We start from the raw sequence: 24,371 nt of genomic DNA on the forward strand, positions 1-24,371 counted from the left end.
ACCAGACCAGTCATGAATAACCAGAAGAGTGACTTTTCTCTGCCATTAGATGTGTTTATGTACAATGCAGATTCTTTCTTCACTCTGGCAAAGAAGCCTTGCTGATGTTGGGCTGGAGGGATGGCTATTGTCTTCCCATTTCGGTAGATTATCTCACACCCTATCTAGTGGCATGTGAAAGGACCAGAGATCAAGACCTTCTAACCGCATTCACACACTCTTATATTTAAATCAATGGCCACTATAATAGATTCATAAGCTCTACCCACTGTGAGCAATATGATCTCTGTCTCCAGGGCTGAATCTTTTTTCACTTCTTTCTCTCCACTCATTAGGGAAGGTAGGGACACATGACCCTCACTGGGGACGGTCTGTGTACTCAGCAGTCTACGTCAGGCTGCCAACATGCTGTAAGGCCCATAGATATTAGAAAGCTAGATACCGCATTGGGCTCCCGAACATACGTAAATAGGATCACCATCTTGGTGGGGGCAATCAATAACTGGAGGTCAATGGAGAAGCATGTGACTCTGACTGGAAATCAGACAGGTGTATCCGATTGCCGGCAAGTGTTGCCCATAGACAGTAAAGGTGTTGCCCCCAGCAATACGGCAACCGCGTTTATTTATGCCTCCAAATAGAACTCGAGCCCAATGCGGTATCTAGCTTTCTAATATCTATGGTAAGGCCTACTGCATACTGGGAGACAGCGGGCCTCCAGAAGTCTGTTCTCATGCCCCTGGATGAAGCAATATGTAGAACAGTGGACAGGGAGGCAATAAAACACCTTCAGCATTCCAAGAACAACCAAGGTAAACACATATCTAAACTTTCAATGACAGTTTAATGCCCGTGTAGAGCACAGTTTGAACAGGTTCCAAATTAAATCATCTTCATCTATTGTGGCGTGAAAATGAAAGTGCAATTGAACGAGTGAACCGATGAGTGAATGAATGCATGGCTCTATGTTGGAGATAATCCAATAATGAGGTCCTTTCTGAGCTGTAGCTAAGCTGTCAGCTCCAACGTGGGACAGAGCGGGGAGTGTGAGCGCAAGCTTCAGTGTCTAGCAACCGTTACCTAGGCGAAGGCCCGGTAACACAACCTGGAGGGGAACAGCTGCCATCCAAACAGTGTCGACCCAGCAGTTCACTCCGCAGCCCTCAGCAGAACAGACTGTCTCCCCGGGAAACAGGAAAGCAATGGGGGCAGATTCGGCAAACACACTTTGCTCTCTCACAGAGTGGGAACAGGCAGACCGCCACTGCGCACTGACAAAGGCGGAGCTGTCTCAGTTGACACGGTGAGCTGAGGCATTCCCACCACAGCATAGCCCAGCGTCTCAACATAGCACCCCCCAAACCCCCCATCGACCCCACATGACCCCAGAGTGTGCTTCCCACGCCTCCTCCTGCCGCTGACCAGCCTCTCCTGCTCAAATCCACCCCCCCCCCCCAGCGAGAGGAGGAGGACGCGCTGCCCCCTGTTGGCATTCTGGATGACAGCACCCTGGGCAATCCTCCACCGCTGACACTAAAACTGTGTGATTCTGTAATAAAGCGAATAATGGCCCTGTGTTTTGTCGTTGGAGGTAACAGAGAGTGCGTGGGTGAGTGGTTCATTCACAGCCGAGTCGGTTAGAGCTCAGAGAGAGAATGGTTTTAAGCTTTGGGGAAAAACCGGAGGGGAGATCATGAAGTCATTAAAGTTCAGCCTTTTGGCCTGGTGTCACCCTGGCACAACAAGCTCCTTTGTGCTTGGGGACGGAAGAATAATTTATTGTAAAAAATGGGGGAAGCTTTCTTTGTCTGAGTATTCTAATCTCGCCAAAATGCCAGCAGGTTTCCAACAATAAAACACTACAGAGCAATTTATGCATCAGGTGATACTCGCAGGGTAGGGGAAGTTTTGGTCTCACTTTCTCTGTCTCTCTCCATTAGCCTTTCACACACATAAATCATAGCACCTTGATGGTGTAGGATTTCAGCATGTTCTCCCATTCATTGTTTGTGTGAATGAATGCTGCCTGTTATGCAATTGATTGATTGATTGATTGATTGATTGATAGATAGATAGATAGATAGATAGATAGATAAATAGATAGATAGACAGATAGATAGATAGACAGATAGATACTTTATTGATCCCCAAGGGGAAATTCAAGGTCTCAGTAGCATACAGAAATCACACACAACATGCACTTACAGCAGAAAAAGTAATATAAGTATATACATATAAAAAACTCCACTGCATAATAGAGACAGTAGAAGATAAAAAAAATATAATATACTAAATATACTAAATAAACTAAATCAAATATCCACATAGTGTGCTTAAGGATGATCAAACAGAACTACTGATGATTAAACAGAACTACTGGTACCGACCAGTATCCACCAATGTGATATTGCATTAACAAAAACAGTATATTGCTATCATAGGAGCAATCCTCGCTCTTTAGGATTACAGACATTCATACATTCATTATTATAATAAGGTCATCCTTCTCTTGAAAGCCTTTAATGTAAACATTAATTTAATTCATTCATTTAATGGTCTTCATCTCCTATATTTCTCTTCGTGTCACAAATAATTACCTTTAACAAGCAAGGAACACCCCTCCTACCTCTACATAAACAATCACTGTTTATTTTTTAAACGAAGTGTCCTTCCAGGAAAATAAATGGGTTTGTCTCACAGGCGTGTTATGCGAGTTATGGCAGCCTTGAGGCCTAAGGGGGCCAACCTGACGAGCTCGGACTGGGATGGGAGCCCTGAAGAGAGGATTGACAAGTTCCGACACAAGGCCGTTAAAGAAACAACAACAACAACAAACTACACGGCAGGAGCAAGATTGACAGCAGAGGAAAGCGAAAGAAGAGGTTTTGACGGATGGCGGACGGACAGACACCGCGGAGAGGTCTGGAGCGCGGTGCGGGAGAAACAGTAAGTAAGGCCACGCCGAGTGCTTTGCCAGGGATTGGGATGATGTCAATCCTGTTCGATCAAGACAACGCAGCAGATGTGCAAATAGAATTGAGCCAGGTGAATTCTGTTCCTTGGATCACATTAGGCACACAAACACACACACACACACACACACACACACACCCAACACACACAAACAAACAAACAAAAAACACACACAAACAAATACAAACAAATTGCACGGGCAATAACCCGTACAAATTGCCCGTACAAGCACACGTGCATACACTCACACAGAAGTACAGGGATACACAAACAAACACACACACACTCACAGAGACACAGTGAGAAAGACAGATACTTCAACACATTTCCTATTCTTACCCTGTATATACAGCTACATGATGTAAAACAAACACAAAAGCAGTCACGCTCTGAGTAGTCTGTAAACTCCGCAGACAATCTGACGGGCTTAAGAAAACTGATGACTGCAGCATTTGAACAGTTCACTTTTCCTCTTTATTTTTTTATGAATCAACATGCAGTAATCTCTCCGACTCTTTGCCAAGAACCATTTTTTATTTGAGAGGCACACCAGATGAGAGGAGAAGCAGTTAATGCCCCTGGAATGTGAGAATATGTGACACACACAGCAGTCAAATGTAGCAACTATATCTTTGGATATGTCTAAACTGGTAAACTGTGCCAGCACTGGCAGCATTACTGGCTTTGTAATTCTTGTAGAAGTAAACCCAACAGTAGGCTAGCTAAACTAGTGTCTGACATCTTCACGACCTCCATTCATGTTCTTGGGCCAGTGAACCAGTGGGCTGGTCTGTATGTAAATTTTGGGGCGTGACAAATGTACAGGCCAGAGCCAAATAAGGCACCACTTCGGAGTTTGCGTAAACTCAGCTTCTTTTGGATTCGCCCGTTTTATGGCGGGAGTTTCGAATTGTGAGATTTGCACAGAAAGGAGGCGTGGATGGGGTTTTGAACTGTATCTCCATTTCACCCACTGAACTATCGTTATTCATCTATGACAAGGTAAACTCGGTTTTGCATTCTATGACCCCTTTAAGTCCACTGTACTTGTATGGTGTGTAATAAATTATTCCATGAATTTTGTCTTGTAACTTGATGCATAAGCTTCTATTATAAGTTGCATAAGTTATAAGAAAAGCTAATTTTGTCTCTGGCTGGAGAGCTGTTGATGTCTCTTTTGTCTTGTCCAGCTAACCTCAACTTTACATAAAGCGACTTACAACCATCAAAGTACAATAAAGGTCCAATAAAGGTACAGTGGCACTAGGATATTGTTAGTGCAGCAATAAGTACTACTCACATATAGAGTGGAATAGAATAACAGTCCAAGCAAAGTCAAGAGAGGGAGAAGAGGGATAGTCAGGATAACGAAGAAGGTATAACCTTGGACCACTTTATGTTCACTGAAATGCCAAGATTTTTCTACTGTAGTCTTTGGAACCGATTAAATATAAGGATGGCAAAGTGCAGGTGGCCTGGCATGAACCCTTAAAGGTTCCGCAACAATTGAAGGTTCTGAAATTCTATGTGGAATTCAATGAACCCAGATATTCTTCAGAACGTAATTTTTCCAACATTCCCATCACACCGGTGTGACGGTACACCTTTAAGACTACAGGACCAATACTTGCAGCGTGACCTCGCCCAACCTCAGCTCACCTCCGCTGCTTGCATTAAAAGACTTGCATTAAACTTATCTCAATGGAGGCCTGAGATTAGAGGAGGGATGCCGGATCTTCTCGTGCACTGAGCCAAATCGCTGCTTCAGGGGCTGGAATTTCTCCATTCTTTAAAGTCAAATCTTAAAGCACTGGAAGGGTGGAGATCCATAATTACCCACCTGAGAGAGGTGTGACGCTGGGCCAAAAGCCCTCTGATCCTGCCTCCCTAGGAAAAGCAAGCAAGCCCTTACTCTAAGACTAGAGAGGAGGCATGTGCCAGGGCTTTGCTTTTGGCACAAGTCAACAGAGAGGGGTGGTTGGAGGAAAATCTCCTAGCGTAAACACAGCGCAAACAGGGAAGTTGCATTATCTCATTTTCGAACTCCTGAACTCCATTACAGGTGTAATTTGATTATTTGTGATCTGAGGATCTCTCAAGGCAGAACCATAACTATTGTTGACAGCTATTTTTAAGCTTGGTAAGATTATCTAAAAAAAACATAAGTAATTTATGTGAAATAACATTCTGTCTGCCATACCTCAACCATCAACCCCTTACGAGTATGAGAACAGGTGCAAAAACACCCAATGCACGCACGTATACCTCCACATGCACGCATACATGCACATGCTGAATGGAGTGCCGCGCATTAGCCTACATTACTGCCATCCAGAAATGCCCCGGGCGGCCCTTCCCCAATGCCAGCAGTGTGAGGATTTTTGTGTCCGCGCAAAGCCGGGGGTGGGGTGGGGTGGATGAGCAAGCAACAGGCTTTGATCAGCAGGCAAACAGCCTGGCACGCCACCGAGGGAGTCAATCCAGGTGACGGCCCGCCTACTGGTGAGACGGACAGCCTCCTCCACCCCCCCCCCCCCTCCCATTCCCCTTCAGCCCATCCGTGTCAGGACAGGACGGAAAGTTCTGGTAGGAGGCATGCTAAAGCAGCGCGTACGGGACTCGGCAAAACAGTGCTCTGTATACATTAACACATGGGCATGTGACAGAATAAGCGCGCGCGCACACACACACACACACACACACACACACACACACACACACACACACACACACACACACACAACACACACACACTCACTCACACAACACACAACACACACACACACAGCAATGCCCAAATGCTGTGCCATTGCAACTTCAATCATTCACTTTGTATGACATTGCTTTTATTTTCACTTTACTGCATTAATCATTCTCTCCCATTTTCTTTGGAATTTGTGACTGCTTTAATGCAACTGCAACATAAAACTAGAAATGTAATGCGAGAGGAATTACAATAGTGGATGGAAAGCTGCTAGCGTAATGTTGGTGGGGAGATTCCTGGAAAAAAAACATTGAATCACTTAATCTTCGAGTTCATACAAACCCTCGTACCAAAAAATATTGTGTGTCAAGGCGTTCTTGAGATATAACACTCAAGGTGTTTTTGACCTTGACATTTGACCTCCAACATCAATTCACTTCATCTTTGAGTTCATACAAACACTCATACCAAATTTCAGGGATGTATGCCAAGGCATTCTTGAGATATCGCGCTCAGAGTATTCATGGACTTGACCTTTGACCTCCAACATCAACTCACTTCATCTTTGAGTCCATACAAACACTTGTACCAAATTTGAAGCATATGCGTCAAGCCAATCTGGAGATATAATGCGCAAAGAATGAGATATGGCTGTGACTTTTTTTTTGACACACGGGAAACACTTAAACAGGATGTGTAGTTTTAGAAGCTGAGACAGTTGGAATCACAGGTGACACCTGTGCCGGTGTTCTGATTAGCCCGTGAATTACTCTGGGAGCTTTTTAACATTTTTAATCCCCCATTTATCAAAAAGTATAAACTTTTAAGAAGATCTCTCTTGTCCAACTACAGACCGACACAACGGTTATTTCAACATGTCTGTACGTTAAGCGGTTAGAGTCGCATTCATTCTTGAAAAGGTAAATAAAAAGGTTATAAGAAGAAGAAGAAGCCAGATTTCAAGATAGTGGATTCCATCCACTATAAATATGTATTTCATTGCCAAAGAGTAACATTTAGATCATTTATTGTGTACTTATCTTACTGACATTCTACAAATTATTAACACCCTGACAAAAGCCTGGGGTCAAAACACTCAAAACATACCTTGGTGCTGAAAGCTTGAAAGCTACTTATTCATAGAAATGGTGCCACATAGTATACACAATGGATACACTAGGATACACAGTGTATCTAACTGCCAGACAAACAACAAAAGCTAACACTATAATATCTAACACTTTAAACGCAATCTCAACTGTCACTCTGGTTGAGTCAGCTACCGGATGAGGCGAGCAAGTGACAAAATGCCTATTGCATCAGTGACAACAGTAGTTGAAATTTGCAGAAATAGTGCACCCTTACAACAGGAATCCTAGACAGTGGCCTCCTAAGGTGTAGTTCCTCCACATGAGGAGAACTGCCAAAGTAAACCCCTATATTCAAGTGTTGTTTGTTTGTTAGTTTGTATCTGTTAGATATCATTATGTGGTCATTTAATCTACACCACAATCCCTTTAAAACTAGTTAGTATCAAGGTTTACGGATTAAGGATTTAAGATGTATCTGTTGTGTTCTAACACTTGTAATTCCAAGAATCTCAAAAACTACAGTAGGAGGCAGAGCTTTCAGCTATCGCGCACCCCTCCTCTGGAATAATCTCCCTTCCTCAATTCGACTAGCAGACACCCTCCCTATTTTTAAGTCTAGACTTAAAACATACCTCTTTACTGCCTCCCATAGTTAGGTATGGTGCGGTATGGTGCGGTATGGAACTTCACCCACCTCAGGGATTTTTGGAATGGACCACCCTGCTGAGTCCTCGTGTGACTGGCACCCCAGTCACATGTGCGATGGTGGTCACTGATCATACCTGCGCTGGTGCCGACTACCCCTCACCATGCCTTAGTTATGCTGCTATAGCATAGTGCCGTCATGGACTTTTCATGTGCCACGCCGTACAACCCTTCCTATATGTATCCTCGCCCCTCTTCCTATGTTTTTCCTCGCCCCTGTTACCCATGGGCCTTCTTTTCTTTTCTTCCTTTCTTTTCTTTTTTTTCTCTGATTGTCTACACTCTGTAAAGCACTATGATACATGTGTAATGATTTGGCGCTCTTTAAGCACAATAAATTGAATTGAATTGAAGACAGGCATGGTCTGATCAAGTTACCTTTAGGCAGTAAATAATGCATGCCTTCACTACACTGTGTAGGCCAGAGAGCATAAAACCTACTCCTGGTTACACCTAAAAATCAGTTTGACAAACAATGCATAATGATACAGCGTCTTACATAGTGAATTGTACACTCCTAAATGAACGAATGAATGAATGGATGGATGAATGAATGAATGAATGAATGAATGAATGAATGAACAGAGTGACAGTGGGATCAAAATCAATTGAGTGAGGCCAAGCAGTGAACAAGGGCGCAGGAAGGGGGGTGCTGAGAGTGCTGCAGCACCCCCTGCTGGCAGGAGATAGATCTTTAAAATGTATTATATATATTTTTAAATAATTACTAATTCGCTGTCTGACATGATGAGTCAAATAGCAAAAAAGGGTTATGGATTGGTTTGAATATAGGCTACTAAAAATTAACAGTTATTGAGATCAACGTGAACGTGAGTCAGTTACTGTAAGAACCGTAGCGTGGTTTCAGCTATGTGATAGCGATCAAGTGTGTAGGCCTACGGTTGATATAGGTCTACATATTCTATGCAATTTACACGTTCAAAAAAGCATGGATAAGCTGAAAGAAACTTTAATTGTGTTGTAGTTTTGCAAAATTAATAAATTATAGCTAGTGAAATCATTTCACTAGTCGCTAAGATAGAAATTATTAGGATACATACTTGCTGTGGAGACCACACACTTTAGGCTATTCAGGAATTATTTGCAAGATCATTGCAGCCTGATTATTAGCCTATATTTAAAGCCAAACATCTCTGGTGTGGTTTTGACGATCAGAAAAGTAATTTTCCTTAGCTATACTGAAATAGGCTAATGATGTCAAGTGTGCTTCTGTTGGGGTTAGGGTGGGTGCAGTGGAGTCGGAGTGCTGTCGCGGAACATTGGAATTTGTGGCTGCCCAGGACTTTTCTAAAACTCCCCCCTCTATCACCCGCACACCACACTAAAATGACGTATTTAGCAGTCAAAATCCGAAACATGTCCAGGAGGGGAGAAATCGTCGGACATCCATTATTTTTGTTATTCAGCACCCCTGGTCAAAAATAGGTTCCTGCGTGCCTGGCAGTGAAAATCCTTTCTGGCCTTTAAGAGTATTGGAATCAGAACTAATTTTTATATTCATAAGTAGTTTATGTCCTGAAGTATCTGTTGTGTTCTAACACATATAATATAACTGTTTTTATTTTATCTGTCCCTGCGTATATCTGCGTGTGACTATGTGATATAGTTTTGCAGTGTTTCTCTGTTTTGCACGGGTGCATTCCCCTGTGTCAGTAGCTATCCACTCTGGATTGCCAGATTGGTACTGATCATGGTCTGATTCAGTGTGGTCTATAGCCTAGAAATCTACATTTGCTGCCAGGGCTAGTCTAGCAACTCTCCGTTGGCTTGTGAGCTCCAGAAATCGAAACTCAATCAGGCCAATGAAATCGTGTATAGAGTCGTTAGGTGGGCTTAACATAATGATTGATGGCAGAGTTGCAACGGTTTGGCTTGAATTCCCTGCTACTTGAAAACAAATAAGATGGATGTTGCTGTTGGCGAACAGTGTGACACGAGTTAAGCTTTTATTAAGTTGGCAAACGTTTGAACTAGCCAACTAGCTCCGCTGGTGGGAAACACATGGGACTCATAGCGCTGCCGCTGTCCTATTGCGTGCAGAGGGAATTTGAAAGACAACTGATTATCCCGCCCCTCGGACTGAGCACTGCGAACGGTGAGTGCCCAGACCCTACATTTTAATGTGGGTCTGGCTCATCAGGCTCTGTGGTCTACATAAAATGGTAGAACCCATACCATCTCCCGTCAACCTGCAAGGATACTTAAACCTTTTTTCTTTTACTTAAACTTTTCCTTGTCTAGTTAGAGCAGCTGGTGGATCTTAATGCAAAGGCATGCAGTCTCTGGCAAACCTACATAGTTCTATTTGAGGGCCACGCCGCAAGACTGTATAAGACTAAACGTGTAAACTTCAGACACGTGACACGGGGGTTGAGAGGGTGATGTGGTGTGGTTGAAATAGTGGCGTGCCAACAGGAGGGTTCATTAAAGTGATGCCTACTTAACAGACAAATCAGAGGCATTAGACATCACCATTGCAGGAATAACACCCACATGAGTTTAAGGGGTCTGATAAATGATCGATTTGGCTGAGGGAATGTAGCAATCTCTCTCTAGCAGCCTATACTGTATAGTGTAGTAGTGCAGTGTAGTGTAGTGTAGTAGTATAGAGTACACTCCATCCTCTAGTACTACAGTAGTATTGACAGATGCAGTGGTAATTCCTAGCTAAGGTCTTCTCTGCACTGTATCTTATATGCTATTCTATTGCTGTAAGTCACTTTTGGATAAAACCGTCTGCCAAGTGAATGAATAAATGTAAATGTATAGTAAAGCTAGTCTAGCTAGTGACCACCATCACACATTCAGATGCAGACCTACTGTAACTATTAAAGGAGAATTCCGGTGTGATATTGACCTAAAGTGTATCGAAACATGATACCGAGTGTGAACGTATGTCTCATAGCCCATCTCGGCTTGTCCCCTGCACTCCAAAATCTGGCGCTAGTTAGCCGATGCTACCAACATCTTTTTCAATAGTGGTGCTTCGGCATCGGGCTAGCCATGCAAATAAATCACTGTTTTACACCCATTTACGAGGCTCAATGTATCTCCACACTTCATTGGTAGACTTCCGAGGGCCCTGACATTTAAAACGAGACATTGAGAACTTTGAAAAAGCACTGGTAGTTTACTTACAAGACGATTTATACAGACAGTATCTTCACGAAGTTTAGCGTTTGCAGCCATCTTGAATTTAGTCACGATAAGTCGAGCAACGAGTAAGAATGAACAGTTATGATAAGGGATCAGATTCCAAAAATAATTCAGTGGAAATGCATGGATTCCAGTTGCTGCTACTGGAAGAAACTGGAATCCATGCATTTCCACTGAATTATTTTTGGAATCTGATCCCTTATCATACCTGTTCATTCTTACTCGTTGCTCGACTTATCGTGACTAAATTCAAGATGGCTGCAAACGTCAAACTTCGTGAAGATACTGTCTGTATAAATCGTCTTGTAAGTAAACTACCAGTGCTTTTTCAAAGTTCTCAATGTCTCGTTTTAAATGTCAGGGCCCTAGGAAGTCTACCAATGAAGTGTGGAGATACATTGAGCCTCGTAAATGGGTGTAAAACAGTGATTTATTTGCATGGCTAGCCCGATGCCGAAGCACCACTACTGAAAAAGTTGTTGGTAGCATCGGCTAACTAGCGCCAGATTTTGGAGTGCAGGGGACAAGTCGAGATGGGCTATGAGACATACGTTCACACTCTGTATCATGTTTCAATACACTTTAGGTCAATATCACACCGGAATTCTCCTTTAAGAGATGCGCGGATGGGCTATTATTTCAACCGTAACCGCATAGCAAAACTTATCACCATCCGCAAACGTTTTTTGACCAATTTTCAAAACCGCACACGCCCGCCATCCGCTGGTTGCTTTAATGTATATGGGTGCATCACCCATGATTGATTGGTTCAACCGCCACCCGCCCAAATTTAATTAAAATATTATATTTCTTCACGTCATCCGCCCGATCCGCGGAGTCCGCGGCTGTAACCGCGAACCGCGCATCTCTATGGATGAATATGGAATATTAGCCACTAATATAAACTGACTACACAGTCTAGTGAATGTATTTTCTATAGAGTTCCGTGGGATATTTAGTTGATTGGTGCACATGATGTAGAATTATCCTCATGGACTGAATCTTGCCTCGCCACCTCTCTTGATTTGCACATAGCTGCACACACCTGCCATCTCTCTCACACACTATACATATCTTGCACTATTTCTAGCACAAACATGTTTCTTATGTTTATGCATTTAACTGATGCTTTTATCCTAAGCGACTTACAGATACCATTTGCATCTCCCTGGAGCAACTCAGGATTAAGTGCCTTGCTCAAGGGCACAACGGCTGCAGTTGGGAATTGAACCTGTGACTTTTGTAGCTACAGCATGATGCTAGCCGAGCTCCTCAACCACTACGCTTCCACCGCCCACATACCTTAACTTCTGTGTCTCTCGCTCACACACACACACACTCACACACTCACACACACACACACACACACACTCACACACTCACCCGCCCTCGCTCTCTGCCTCCTCTGAGCTTTGTCCCTCATGCCTGGCAGCCTCCGCGATCCGCCTCCTCCGGGTGGGAGTGGCTCTGCGTGACTCCGCCCCCCGCCGTGAGCCGCCCTGCAGCTCGTCTCGGACATGGTCCTGCAGGAGTGGCAGCGCCGTCTTCAGAGCACGCACCTGCAACGGGAGAAGACCACTTAAAACTTCCTCCTTCTCAACCACCAGGTGGCGCTCCATCTATCTAACACTCAGACATAATATACATAGACGCTGCATTGGCTGCTGGAAACAAGAAATGCGGCCGCCATCTTGGACCGGTCATACTCCTCGTTGCGTTGCAGCAGAAAACACAAGATGACAGCACTGTGCAGCATGTTCCTGCTCAAATCGGCGGACAATACTTGGGGGATTTACTTTTCACAAGTAAGATTTAACATTACCGTACTATTGGTTGTATTTTGTATTTTCGAACAATGTGGCCTGTATCATAGCTACATGTATGACCTTTGCAGCAAAAAAAAACGTGTGAAAATCTGTTCGGTATTCAGTGAGGTATGAATAATTTAATGCGCTGACAGCTCATTGCACCAGCCAAACAGATTACACTGAGTGAAGTGGATGACCGATCCAAGATGGCGGCTCCACGTCTCGTCAGCGCTAGTAGGGAGTAGCGGTCGATGCAGCGTCTATAGTATATTATGTCTATGCTAACACTAGTGTCCGAAACCAAATATTTATGAGTTTGAGCCTCAGACTTCCAATTCGGAGGTCATGGAGGGCACTGCTTGTCCAACACTGGTGTCCTGACTCAGTATTGAGGTGGAGATGAGGCTAATAAGACGGGTGAGTGAATGAGCTACATGGGCATTCATTTAATTCACCAGTCCACCACCATCACCAGTGACACATGATTAGCCACAACGTTCATGTTACATTTCACAATCAGACAATTCAAACCTGGATGAGGACAAATTAAACATAAACATCTGTTGCCATTTTCTGGAAGAGGGTTTAGGGAGGCAAATGGTCGTCATCATGTGACTATGCTGTAATATGCTGCAGTAAATACCAAATCCCAATGTATATCCACACACACACACATACCTCATCCTTCAGCTCTGACACACACTGGATCAGAGCTCCGAGACGGTCCAGAACTTCCCTCTGCCCGGCCAGAGCCACGCTCATGCCGGCTCCCACGTGCCGGTCATTGCTGTTCAGGTACAGCTCCTGGGCGACCATCCGGCCACCGGCACTGGCCCTGCGACTCTGGTACCACACCACAGCCAGGGTCAGGCCTGCTGCCCCTGCCAGGACCCCCAGCACCAGCCCTCTGCTGTCGGACTGAGACATCCCCAAAACCTGGGGCAGAAGAAATGGTGTAGACCAGTGTTTCTCAAACTTTTTCAGACCAAGAACCACTTAACCAATAAAAAAAAGCCTCACAGACCACCTAGCTAAAAAACAAAAGTAGACCTACTTCAACAGTATATTACACAATAGGCCTACTCACTGAACCACCTTGCTTATTGTCTTTACACCTTGCTAGTGTAACGGATGCCAGCTAGCTTAGCTGTGCTTGTGGAACGTTGGTAAACCTCACTCCCCGACGCTTCAAGAGTGCTGCTGGCATGCGAGCCAGTACTCAATTTTTAGCGCGCTCGCCTCCCGATCCAAGGTGCTGCTGTTCGCGGGTTCGAGTCCGGGCGTGTGCAGGGCTAAATCGCGCAGGTTCAACATAACGCAGGTTACATTGGTGCCGTGACCCGGATCGGGAGTGAGGTTTAGGGGGGTGAGTGTAACCAGAGCCCGTCTACGGAGAGCCTGGCCACTCCGTATTAAGTCCCATTGTACCGAATTTTGGTTGCAGTTCCACCAGATTTCCACTGGGGGCGATCGCCATGAGTGCAGAATGAATGGGAGTCAATGGAGCTAGACAGTTAAATTTGTCTCTTTCACCTGATTGTCGTTGACAAATCTCAGATTTGATTGTAGTTTGTATAACTTCAACATGGGTTATAGGTCAAAAGTTGAATGAACGAGTACTTATGTCCTTTTGTTTTCTTACAGGTTGGGTCATTGTTGCCCATAACACGCTAGCATTGTGCTAATGAGTGACGTCATTGACACGTTTGAAAGGCTTTTTAGAACAATTAAGTGACTTTAAAAAATATAATACTCAACCAAGTGTATTTTCTTTGCCTCCACTTTCGAATACAATATTCAAATGACTTGAAAAAAAATTATATCCCGAGAAAAGTGGATTTTGAGGAGTACAGCTCCATAGACCTCCATGCATTCTGCACTCGTGGACGAGCGCCCTTATGTGGAACCACTTCAGAAACCGGAAGTTTTCCGAGAGTGGCAGTTCTCCCCTTATTAGACATTCTCTGGTGTAACGGATGCCAGCTAGCTTAGCTGTGCTTGTTGGTAAACCTCACTCCCCGACGTTTCAAGAGTGCTGCTGGCATGCGAGCCAGTTTCAAGAGTGCTGCTGGCATGCGAGCCAGTAGCCTGGGCTATTGGCTCAATTGTTGAGCCAATTGTTGAGGTGCTGCTGTTCGCGGGTTCGAGTCCGGGCGTGTGCAGGGCTGAATCGCGCAGGTTCAACACAACGCAGGTTACACTTATTGTGTCAGAGGATTCATATGATTTAAACTGGCAGTGTTGCAGAACTGTTTGGATTTATATACAAGTTGGTTCAATATTGGAAATAACTCATCTATATTATATTTTACCACGTCTGCTCACGGACCACTTGGGATAACTTGCGGACCACACTTTGAGAAACACTGGTGTAGACAAATTTCAGCATCACCATTACTTTTCATGTCATGATATTTGTCAGTCAAAGCACCAGTCTAAGGGTCTGATAGATTTGCATATCACCCTTGAGTATCTTCATTCATTCAAATGTATGCATTGCACTACCTTGCAATGCATACATCTGAATGAATGAAGATTCGCAAGGGTGATAGCAAATCTATCAGACCTGTACTCTACTGTTTCTAAACAGAAATCATTTACTTTTTAAATAATTTTCTTCAAGTTACAATTTCACTGAAAAGTTCAACTGACAACCCAATTAAATTAGGTTTAAGTATGTTTGGGTCAAGAGAACAACTTCAAGACAACTGAACGACAGAATGACCTTACCCTGCCGTTTATCCATGCATGCTCAGAGATGATATACATGGCCTCAACTACTTTGACTGGCTAGCTAGTTAGGTAGAACTAGGCTATCGAAAGTGTACAACAAGTAGCCTAATATCTCAATATGTCCATCACGGCGACGATCACAGCTACTGAAGAGAAAGTCGGCACTGTAAGTAACGTCGTTACTTAGCTAGTTCACTTGGGTAAACATAGCTGGATTAACTTGCTATACTTGCCGTGTCCTCTCAATCTCTCCAGGGTGTGACAAACACTGCTTAATGGGATTAGCTGCTACTCAAACTAACCAGACAGGTAGTAGGCCTAGTACCGTAGTATCGAGGTGACTTATCCGTCGCCGCGTGTTGCAGATGGCTTTTAATTCAGTGTAGCTGCTAAATGGAAATTAAGCATGACTTTACATCAATGCAGTATTTTACAGTTTTAATTCATAATTAAAGCGGGTTTAATGTTAACCTTAAGGTTACACCTTCTCGAACACACACATGACATAGGCTACATGAAGGTGAGTAGTTCCCAACGTGACAAACTCTCTCAGGTAATGTTGTTACATCTATTTTTTGGTGTGGCTAAGGCATCTACTATCCAAACAATTTTAAACTAGCATACTGTTTGATTAAACAAGTAGAAGAAAAGCCTTACTGCGTGTAAAAGCGCAGTCCTTAGAGGGAAACACTCAGGCGGTGTTTGACAGCTCGCGTGCTACACTAAAAACATTCCGTTAGTAAAGCAAGTGCTATGTAAAAATGGTTCCTAGACCACTCTAATATTATCACTTTCTGTGATGTTGATGAAGTGATTCCGCATATCACTGTTTGAGTGCTCCATTTCAACAGAAAGCCGTTTATTACACGACAAAACGCTTTACCGATGACATTAACTTAACTGTAACTATGAGAAAATATGTAAGCGTTAGTATGATATTCTTGCCAATAAATTGCAAGTTGCCTGGGTTAAGCTGGAACACCAACCACTAAGCAAAGAGGCAAAGTTCATCGTTATCATTCATTAACCATATGCTTCTCTTAAACAGCAAAAAAGTGAGTGAAATACCTCTGTGACAGGTCTTCTACTAATCCTTTGATGTGAGATCAGCGTTGCCATATATTTACAATGAGTAAACATATTACGTCTTTTTGACATTGATGAAGGCTATAGGCTAGGCCTAGGCCTAAATTGCAAAATATATAGGACTGTAAGCATCAAACTAAAGCTCTTTATATGGGATTCGTTTTACATAAGGAAGTGGAAGTAAGTTATACAAGGAGGTAAGTTTTACAAGGAAGTTTGTCTAATTTCATCACGTCTGTGGCCAGGCGCGCCTGTGGGGTGTAGGCCTACGTCCGTATACGCACTGCGTACCATCAGGCTCAACAACGAGAGAAACTTTCCCTGTGTTTGTGTAATGTGTATTCACACCAAATTGGCCCACCATACCTTCCCAACTATGCACAGTACCCCATTAGCTGCCATCAGGCTATTTACAATTTTCTATTACGTAACTTAGTGAACACTTATCAAAATTAACGCGCACACATTTTGTTTGAGCAGGAGACACATACGCATGCAGGCCGTACACACACATACTGGTAAAAGCAGTTATTCCACCAGTTTGTTAGAAGGAAGGCTAAAATAAACAGAATCTTTACTGACACGCAGGAGCATGCAGAAAAAGTGTCAAACTCACTAATCCTGGGACAAATCACAGAGAAAGCCAACTTCCATATAGGATCAAACTAGTTCAAATATGTCTCAGTGTTTGATGGAACTGCAACACAAACTGTGTTAAAATAGACCAAAAAAGTAAATCAACTTACACAAATTGGAACTGAAAATGTACTCCTCACTCCTGACTGTCCCCTTGTCATTGCACTGGCTAAGGCACTGCAGAGGAGTACATAAATAAGTATAATCTGATCAACCTTGAACTATGCTGTCAGTCCACAATTCACGGTCTTTCCTTTCCCAAACACAACAGGACATCTATGGTGTCCATACTTATTTGCTGATGAAAAGTAAATAAAACAAATGTGTATTTTTCTGGTTCTGAAAAGATTTAATAAGTTCAAAGAGTTTACTTTGGATGTCAAAGGAGACATGCTGATTTTGGTGGACTGGTTCAGCAGGTGTGTAGAAAAAATATGCAAATATTCAAATTACAAAAAAATATACTTTATAATTATAGTATATAAAAATATCATTGTTTTTAGTGCATGTGTTTTCTGTTTGTGCTTTTTATTGATTCCATTTTCAACAACGACAACACAGCAATACTTTGGGAATGCACTTTCAAAGCAAAATTATGTTCAGTCTGTACTACACAAACTGTCGTACAAGAGCCTTGGAATTCAGGATTTTCTGAGCAGAACAGCTTGGACAGCTAAAACTCATTTGTTCAAAGTAACTTATTAGTAACTTAATATATATTTGTCAATTGTTGACGGTCACAAAGTCAAGCCAGGTTTTCAAATAGGATGCCAGTCAACAGGGATGTTATGACTGGTCAAGTTACTGGAAGGCCATATGCAAGAAAATTGAAAGAAAAACTGAAATTAACTGAAGGCCATTATTTTTCATATTATGAGAAAATGGATGGATGTGCATGTGGTTTGAATTAATTTTGATATGCTAAGCCTATTTCTCTCAGCTTTATCAACAAGTTTTTTTTTTCTTTCACACTAGCTCTCAAAGGCAGCTTGAACAGACATGCCTCTCTGTGTGGGAGGCTTACTCTATTGACTCCAATAGACCCAACCCCTGTGACCATTTTGATTTCATACATGATAAGAGACTTATCCTGTTAAGCTCGATGTAATTCTTCAACAGTCCACATAAAACCAGATACTACATGGGTGTCTGTCATGCCTAACTGAAAGAAAGCTGATTAAGCACTGGCTATATGAATCAATACATTTCACAATTCAAATGAAAAAATTAATACTGATACAGGGATGGGTATATTGTTTTACCTGTACCTTGTTAAAATGGACATCACCTACGATTTCAACATTGGAAGTTGTTTAATCTTTGCAGTCAGGTTTTCAGCGGATATTAAATTGTTTGTCTTACTGAATTCAACCGTAACATTAACAGGCGTACATCTCGTCCAACAGGATGCTACCAAGTCTGAGTTTTGTTAAGCTCTGTAATACTTAGTAAATAACCTTGGTTGCTCCAGCTCTTTAAGGGGATTAATAGATGAATTAATAAATAAGGGGACTGATCAGAGTTTAAAGGACTCATCAAAATATCAACATTGCCCTTGATCTAGACGTGGTTAAGTAGCCCTGTGACTTCTAAAATCCCAAAAGGATTTTTCTCAGCTACCATATTCATTTTGTCACGTCTTCAGACATCTTATCACAAAGAACAATCTATTCAGTGCCCACGCCACCCTATTTCAAGCCTACAAACTGAAACACCATGCCATTGTTTATATGTTTAAGAAATGTCATTCAGAAGGTGTGAAATTACCCTGAACAGTGTTTTAAATCATACTTTCGATTTCCTTATAGCAGAGGAACTTTTTTTTTTCTTTTATCAAAGGAGAAAAGGGAGAATAGATGGTGGGGGAAACCAGAAACCGTGGAGGATGCGGGGGAGTTCCCACGGGCAGTGGGCTGATGGCTACGTGCCGTTTTCTCAGTGCCCTCCTCTCCTGGAGTACAGCGCATTGTTCCCGGCCCACAGCCTGCATGCTCCCAGCCGCAGGAACACCCACAACAGGCCTGGCCACCAGCCTTGGGCTCAACCTCTCCCACCCCTCTGTGCTGGGGGAGATCAGTCTGATAACAGCCATGCATCCAGCCATGGCCTCACTTTTTGTTGGGTCAAAGCCTTCAGATTGGAGGCCATCTCTCTTAAAGCAAATGTGCGGCTCCAGCATAGACTTCTCTGCTTAAAGTGTGTTGAGGGGCAGGGTTGTGGGGGAGGTGGGCGGAGAAGTACTGCATGACTTTAATTCACTTCATTCACAGAAGCATGCACTGTAACAGTTGTCAGGTTACACAAAAGCCTGAAAGTGTAGCCTAAATCTCAATCTGTGACCACAGGACAAATGGATTTCAATGGGTTACAGAATAACAGACACCTGTTTCACACTTATAAAACAATTACAGGAAGAAATAAACAGCAAACTGATAGGCTAGTTCCAGCTACAGTATGACAAATATGCCATTAATGCTGCCACATACTGTAAGCTAAGCCTATGAGAGATACTAGAACAGACTGTTACTGCAATTCCTCAATAGGCATGCTAAGATGACAGGTCATTGACAGGTCAAGGTGGTGCAGATATTTTCTCTATTTGTCCATCCTCTCTCCCTCCCTTCCATCCTTCCTCCTATCCTAGCCCCTCCTTCTAATTCATTTTGTGAAGAAAACGAGGAAGGAATGATAGGAGGATGGAGGAATTAAGGAGAGGCAGATATGAGAAATGAGATGTCATGCTCACACACGCATCACATTTAAGAAACGTCAATTAGCCTACTGATGATGCGACGTAGGCATCACCTCTTCGGTTAGAACAAACACACCATTTTCCACGCAAATTGCAGAGAATATCAACTTATATCACCAAAGCTTAAAAATATACATTATTTCAAATACACAAATGGCGCACTTACGTTGTTTACATGTACATCGGTGATGTGTCAGGAGTCGCTGCTACTTGCCTCATGAGTTGTAGTTGCGCCAAGTTGATGGAGGTCATGGCCGCGGTTCACCCTTGCAGACAATGACACCAAAGATGTCTGAGATACTAACTCGATTCTAGAGCGCTCCATATCTTCATGTAACCACGAGTAACCATTTCTGAACTGCTGTCACAATAGCCTGTGGAATATTTGGCGAAAATCAAAAGGCTGTGCCCTGCCCTGCGAAAGGAAGTTTATGGAAGTGTACTGTTGTATTGGTCAAAGTAGGCTATAGGTAGGCCTAGCTTGATGGAAAAATCCGTAGACTAAATAAAGAGTTTTACACCATGCCTTAGCGAGCTACTACGTGACTCATAATCATACAGCATATCATTTCGAGCAAAAAAATCAGAACAGATAAAAGGAAAAAAAGGCAAAGTTAGTGTACATAATATTTTAGGAACTCCCATGAGCCTTTCAAGCTGACACATTTCGAACATTTGCTGCCTAACGATAATTTAACATGCTTCTATTTTAATCTCGCACAAGAAGCTGACTAACTTACCATTTCCATTGAGTAAATACAACTTTCAAGATGAGAAAACCACTATGTAGCGCCGTGGTATCGGGGATGTCAAGGGCTAATCTAGGCCTATTTAGATTTTCTCTCGGGGTCCCCCTCTGGTTGAGCGCAACAAACTAAATATGCATCCTTTGCAACAAAGTATGAACATAATTTCCGAAGACTAGAAAGTGGCTAGGGTTGCTAGGTCGGTAATAGCCTTCAGAGGGCCACTCAGACAATGGCAGAAGTGTCGTTTGTCATGTTATGAGGGTAGGCTATGTGCTATCAAAAATAGTTTGGATATGTTGGGCCCTATGGTGCACCCGGTGCAAGGTGGCCCAAAGCGTGACGGAAGGCTTATTATTATCTTACTGCTCAATAAAGTAAAGATTTAGCGCCCAGGGATGTAGCAATTAATGACATAAGGTGTGATCTGGCGCACGATACAAAAGTATATTGTAGCGATCTCACCCTCAGACAAGATTCACCTTTGGCCAGCACTGCCATTTATTGGAACAAGAAGACTCAGACACAATCAGACATACTGGGATAGGGCAACACAGGGGTAGTCTCAGCCGCACATGCAACACACAATAAGGGTTTACCACACACATCAACACGGGGATAAGCACATGAGGTACAACCAAAGAGACTAACACGCTAACAAATACACAACATGCTAAACGTAACTACAACTATTATAATCGACATTACACCTTATAGCATTCACTCGCACTGCATTCTGGGAGACACTCATTCAACGCTAAACATGTATATCCACCGACGCTACAATATATACTTTTTTGATCCCGTGAGGGAAATTTGGTCTCTGCATTTATCCCAATCCGTGAATTAGTGAAACACACACAGCACACAGTGTACACACAGTGAGGTGAAGCACACACTAATCCCGGCGCAGTGAGCTGCCTGCATCAACAGCGGCGCTCCGGGAGCAGTGAGGGGTTAGGTGCCTTGCTCAAGGGCACTTCAGTCATGCCTACTGATCAGGGTTCGAACCGGCAACCCTCCGGTAACAGGTCCGAAGTGCCAACCAGTAGGCCACGGCTGCCCCAAAAATCGCTATCTCTAAAATTCATTACACCACTGACCAAGAACAACCTGGTCTATAGCGAAAGGCGCATAGCCTACAGTATAAAGCACAGCTAGACGCACTGTCACGAGATGTAAGCAGCAACTCCTCTGCAAAATATCCTTAGGATTTTTATTCAGTCATTCGTCAAGTGTTGTAAGTGTTGTTTTTGTCCGGCTATGTTTTCGATGGTAACACCTTGTCAGCAGAGGTGGAAAAAGTATGAAAATATTGTACTCAAGTAAAAGTACCAATACCTTGATGAAATATTACTCAAGTACAAGTTAAAATACCGATCTGAAAATGTACTCAAGTAAAAGTTACTTAGTTACTTTTTTTTTGGGGGGGGGGGGCTACCAGAACAACCAGTTTTACCAGAGACTTTCTAATGAGGAGATACAGCACTCAAAAAATCCTCCATAGTAATGCATGGGGTTAGTTTGTAACGCCAATATGGCAGTTGTCTACACATATCACAATCCTTCCGCGGCAAAACGTTGACATGTGAATACATTGAGCCAATCATGTGGTGTGTTGTAAAATACATTGAGCCAATCATGTGGTGTGCTGTGAAGACATCGTGCCAATCATCTGTTGTGATCTCGCTGCTGGAGCAAGATTGGTGTCGTGAAGCCTTACGCACACGCATTTCTGCCGAAATATATGCACGATAAGTGCCCAAAAAGTGTTGCAATATGGCCGCCGAGTGGAGGTACTTGCCTGATAAGGATGTTGAGAAATGGAGATCTATGTGAAAAATCACCGGGGTTCTCCTTTAAGTTTGAGCAGTAGTTGATTTTCAAAGTTAGTTGCACTCATCCTTGGGTCGCTTTGCAGTGAACAGTAATCCAGCACAACTGAAAAGCCCCTCACAGGCAGCTGAGGCAGGCAGGCCAATGTTGAGTTGCAGAGAGTTTTTTTTTTATATTTGGAAACGAGCAGAAGGTTCAGCAGATTAAAGGGCGTCGAACTGGGGGGGAAAGTGGGAAGTATAGGGCAATGGAGGAGAGGGCCCTTGAAAAGTGGAATACAGGGGGCACAACATTTTCATCAGGCATTAGTAATAACTCCACACATAAAAAATCCAAACAACTCCATAAGTAGAGTCATGTGTAATGAAGTGGAATAACACAGGGAAAAAGTATTGAACACGCTAAGAAAAAGCACTAAGGCAAGGAAAGGGAAGGAACGAGCTGGAATCTGTAAGTAGTTAGAGAGTAATTATCCTTTCTATCTGCGCAAATTAATATAAGCTTGGTTAGTAGCTTACATATTGATGGGCTATAAAAAGGTTTTTCATTACCAAGGTGTCACACAAGAAACATTTCATGATGGATAAAAGCAAAAAGCTCTCCCAAGACCTTTGCAACCTTATTGTTGCAAATTATATCAATGAAACTGGTTACAGATGCATTTCAAAACTTCAGAATCTTCCAGTAAGCAGCATGGGAGCCATTATCTCCAAGTGGAAGAAACATCACTGCATCATCAACCGGCACAGGGCACAGGATCTCCTCGCAATATTTCTGACCAGGGAGTCAGAAGGATAGTCAATTCCAAGAGCCAAGGACCACTCGGAGAAAGCTCCAGAAAGACTTGAAGGCAGCCAATTCAATTAAATTCAATTAAACAGTTCTGGAAGTAATCTGGAACTAAAGATCAGGATTCACAAGAGGGACCCCTGGAATCTGTTTAGAACAATGAACCAAAATCACACCTGATACTGCGACTAATAAGTTTTGTCATACAGGAAATGTCTTGAAGCTGTCTTTACAAACAAAGGCTTTTCCACAAAGTATTGAAGAAATTTCAGTAGGCACGTTCAATACTTTTTTCCTGTGTCATTCCACTTTAATACACAAAACTCTTATGTTTGGATTTTTTAGGCCTATATGTGTGTTAATATAATGTGTGGTGAAAATTTCGAATAGACTCACTGGAAGTGTAGGCTAATTACTGGAAAAATATTTCCACCATATATTTATTTTACCTGAATATTTTAACTTCAAAATTAAATGTAAAAATAAATGTCAGACGAAATGTAAAGTTTGACTGACTGGATTTTGTATACAAAACATAGTGAAAACTGTCTAAGGTCACTCTCACTCTCCCTTGCTAAAGAGCTAAATGGTTTAGTCCGCCTGCACGATTCATAAGGTAGGCCTAGTCTTTTGTTTATTTAGTTGAGCATCGCTAGTAGTAGTGTATCGCTAATTGTTGTGCTGCTGGTGCAATGTCTTTCTCCAAGAAAGCCAAGTCAGGTTACTAAAAACAAAGGCCAAAACAGGAAAAAGAGAGACATCAAAATGAGGGGAAACAACTGCTAATAAACTAAAACACGAAATCCCATTGTTTGCTTGAATATCTCCGCTCTTCGGTGCTAAAACGAACTGAGACAACCCATTGGAATAGCGGAAAATACACTTTCATAGGTTAGGCTTTCATAGGTTAGGCTCCATCTCCATCACTTTCAGAAAGACTGCATGGCGTCAGCTTGATTCATGTCCTGTTGTAGGCTACATGCTGATCATTATCACTAGGCTAGTGGTTTAGGGCGCTGATTTTTTTTTTCTCCCTTTCTGTTTTCGTTAGTCTTAACTTTTTTTTTTACTCAAGTAACGGATGGGATTTTTCATGTAGCGAAGTACAATACTTCACTCAAAAAGTAATCAAGTAAAATTTAAAATACCGATTTTATAAACTACTTAAAAAATACAAAATACACAGAAAAACTACTCAATACAGTAACGTGAGTAAATGTATTTCGTTACTTTCCACCTCTGCTTGTCAGTCAATAGTGAAAGTAACTAACTGTGTTTCATCATTGACTATGAGACCACGGTGAAGTTAGTTTCACTTTGCCTATGAGTTCAAAT

At 42.7% G+C, this 24,371-nt stretch overlaps 1 protein-coding gene across 10 annotated transcripts in view; it reads right to left on the bottom strand.

The window, feature by feature from the left end:
• The window catches only part of LOC121684971 (regulator of microtubule dynamics protein 2), a 49,944-nt gene extending 29,991 nt beyond the window's left edge, over positions 1-19,953 (bottom strand). Inside the window, exons 1-4 of one of the 10 annotated variants that reach the window (XM_042065155.1) lie at positions 19,832-19,947; positions 17,024-17,090; positions 13,137-13,394; positions 12,034-12,209 (exon numbers count right to left, since the gene is read on the bottom strand). In XM_042065155.1, the coding sequence (XP_041921089.1) occupies positions 12,034-12,209; positions 13,137-13,394; positions 17,024-17,074 (485 nt within the window). In that variant the 5' untranslated portion in view covers positions 17,075-17,090; positions 19,832-19,947. Of the gene's footprint in view, positions 1-12,033; positions 12,210-13,136; positions 13,395-15,188; positions 15,286-15,848; positions 15,956-16,136; positions 16,180-16,259; positions 16,394-17,023; positions 17,091-19,831 lie in introns of those variants that run through there. The other 9 variants (XM_042065159.1, XM_042065160.1, XM_042065157.1 and 6 more) reach the window with 9 other exon arrangements.
• Between the last annotated feature and the right edge of the window lie 4,418 nt (positions 19,954-24,371).

This window comes from Alosa sapidissima, chromosome 16 (assembly GCF_018492685.1).
Source record: "Alosa sapidissima isolate fAloSap1 chromosome 16, fAloSap1.pri, whole genome shotgun sequence".
NCBI classification, from domain to species: domain Eukaryota; kingdom Metazoa; phylum Chordata; class Actinopteri; order Clupeiformes; family Clupeidae; genus Alosa; species Alosa sapidissima.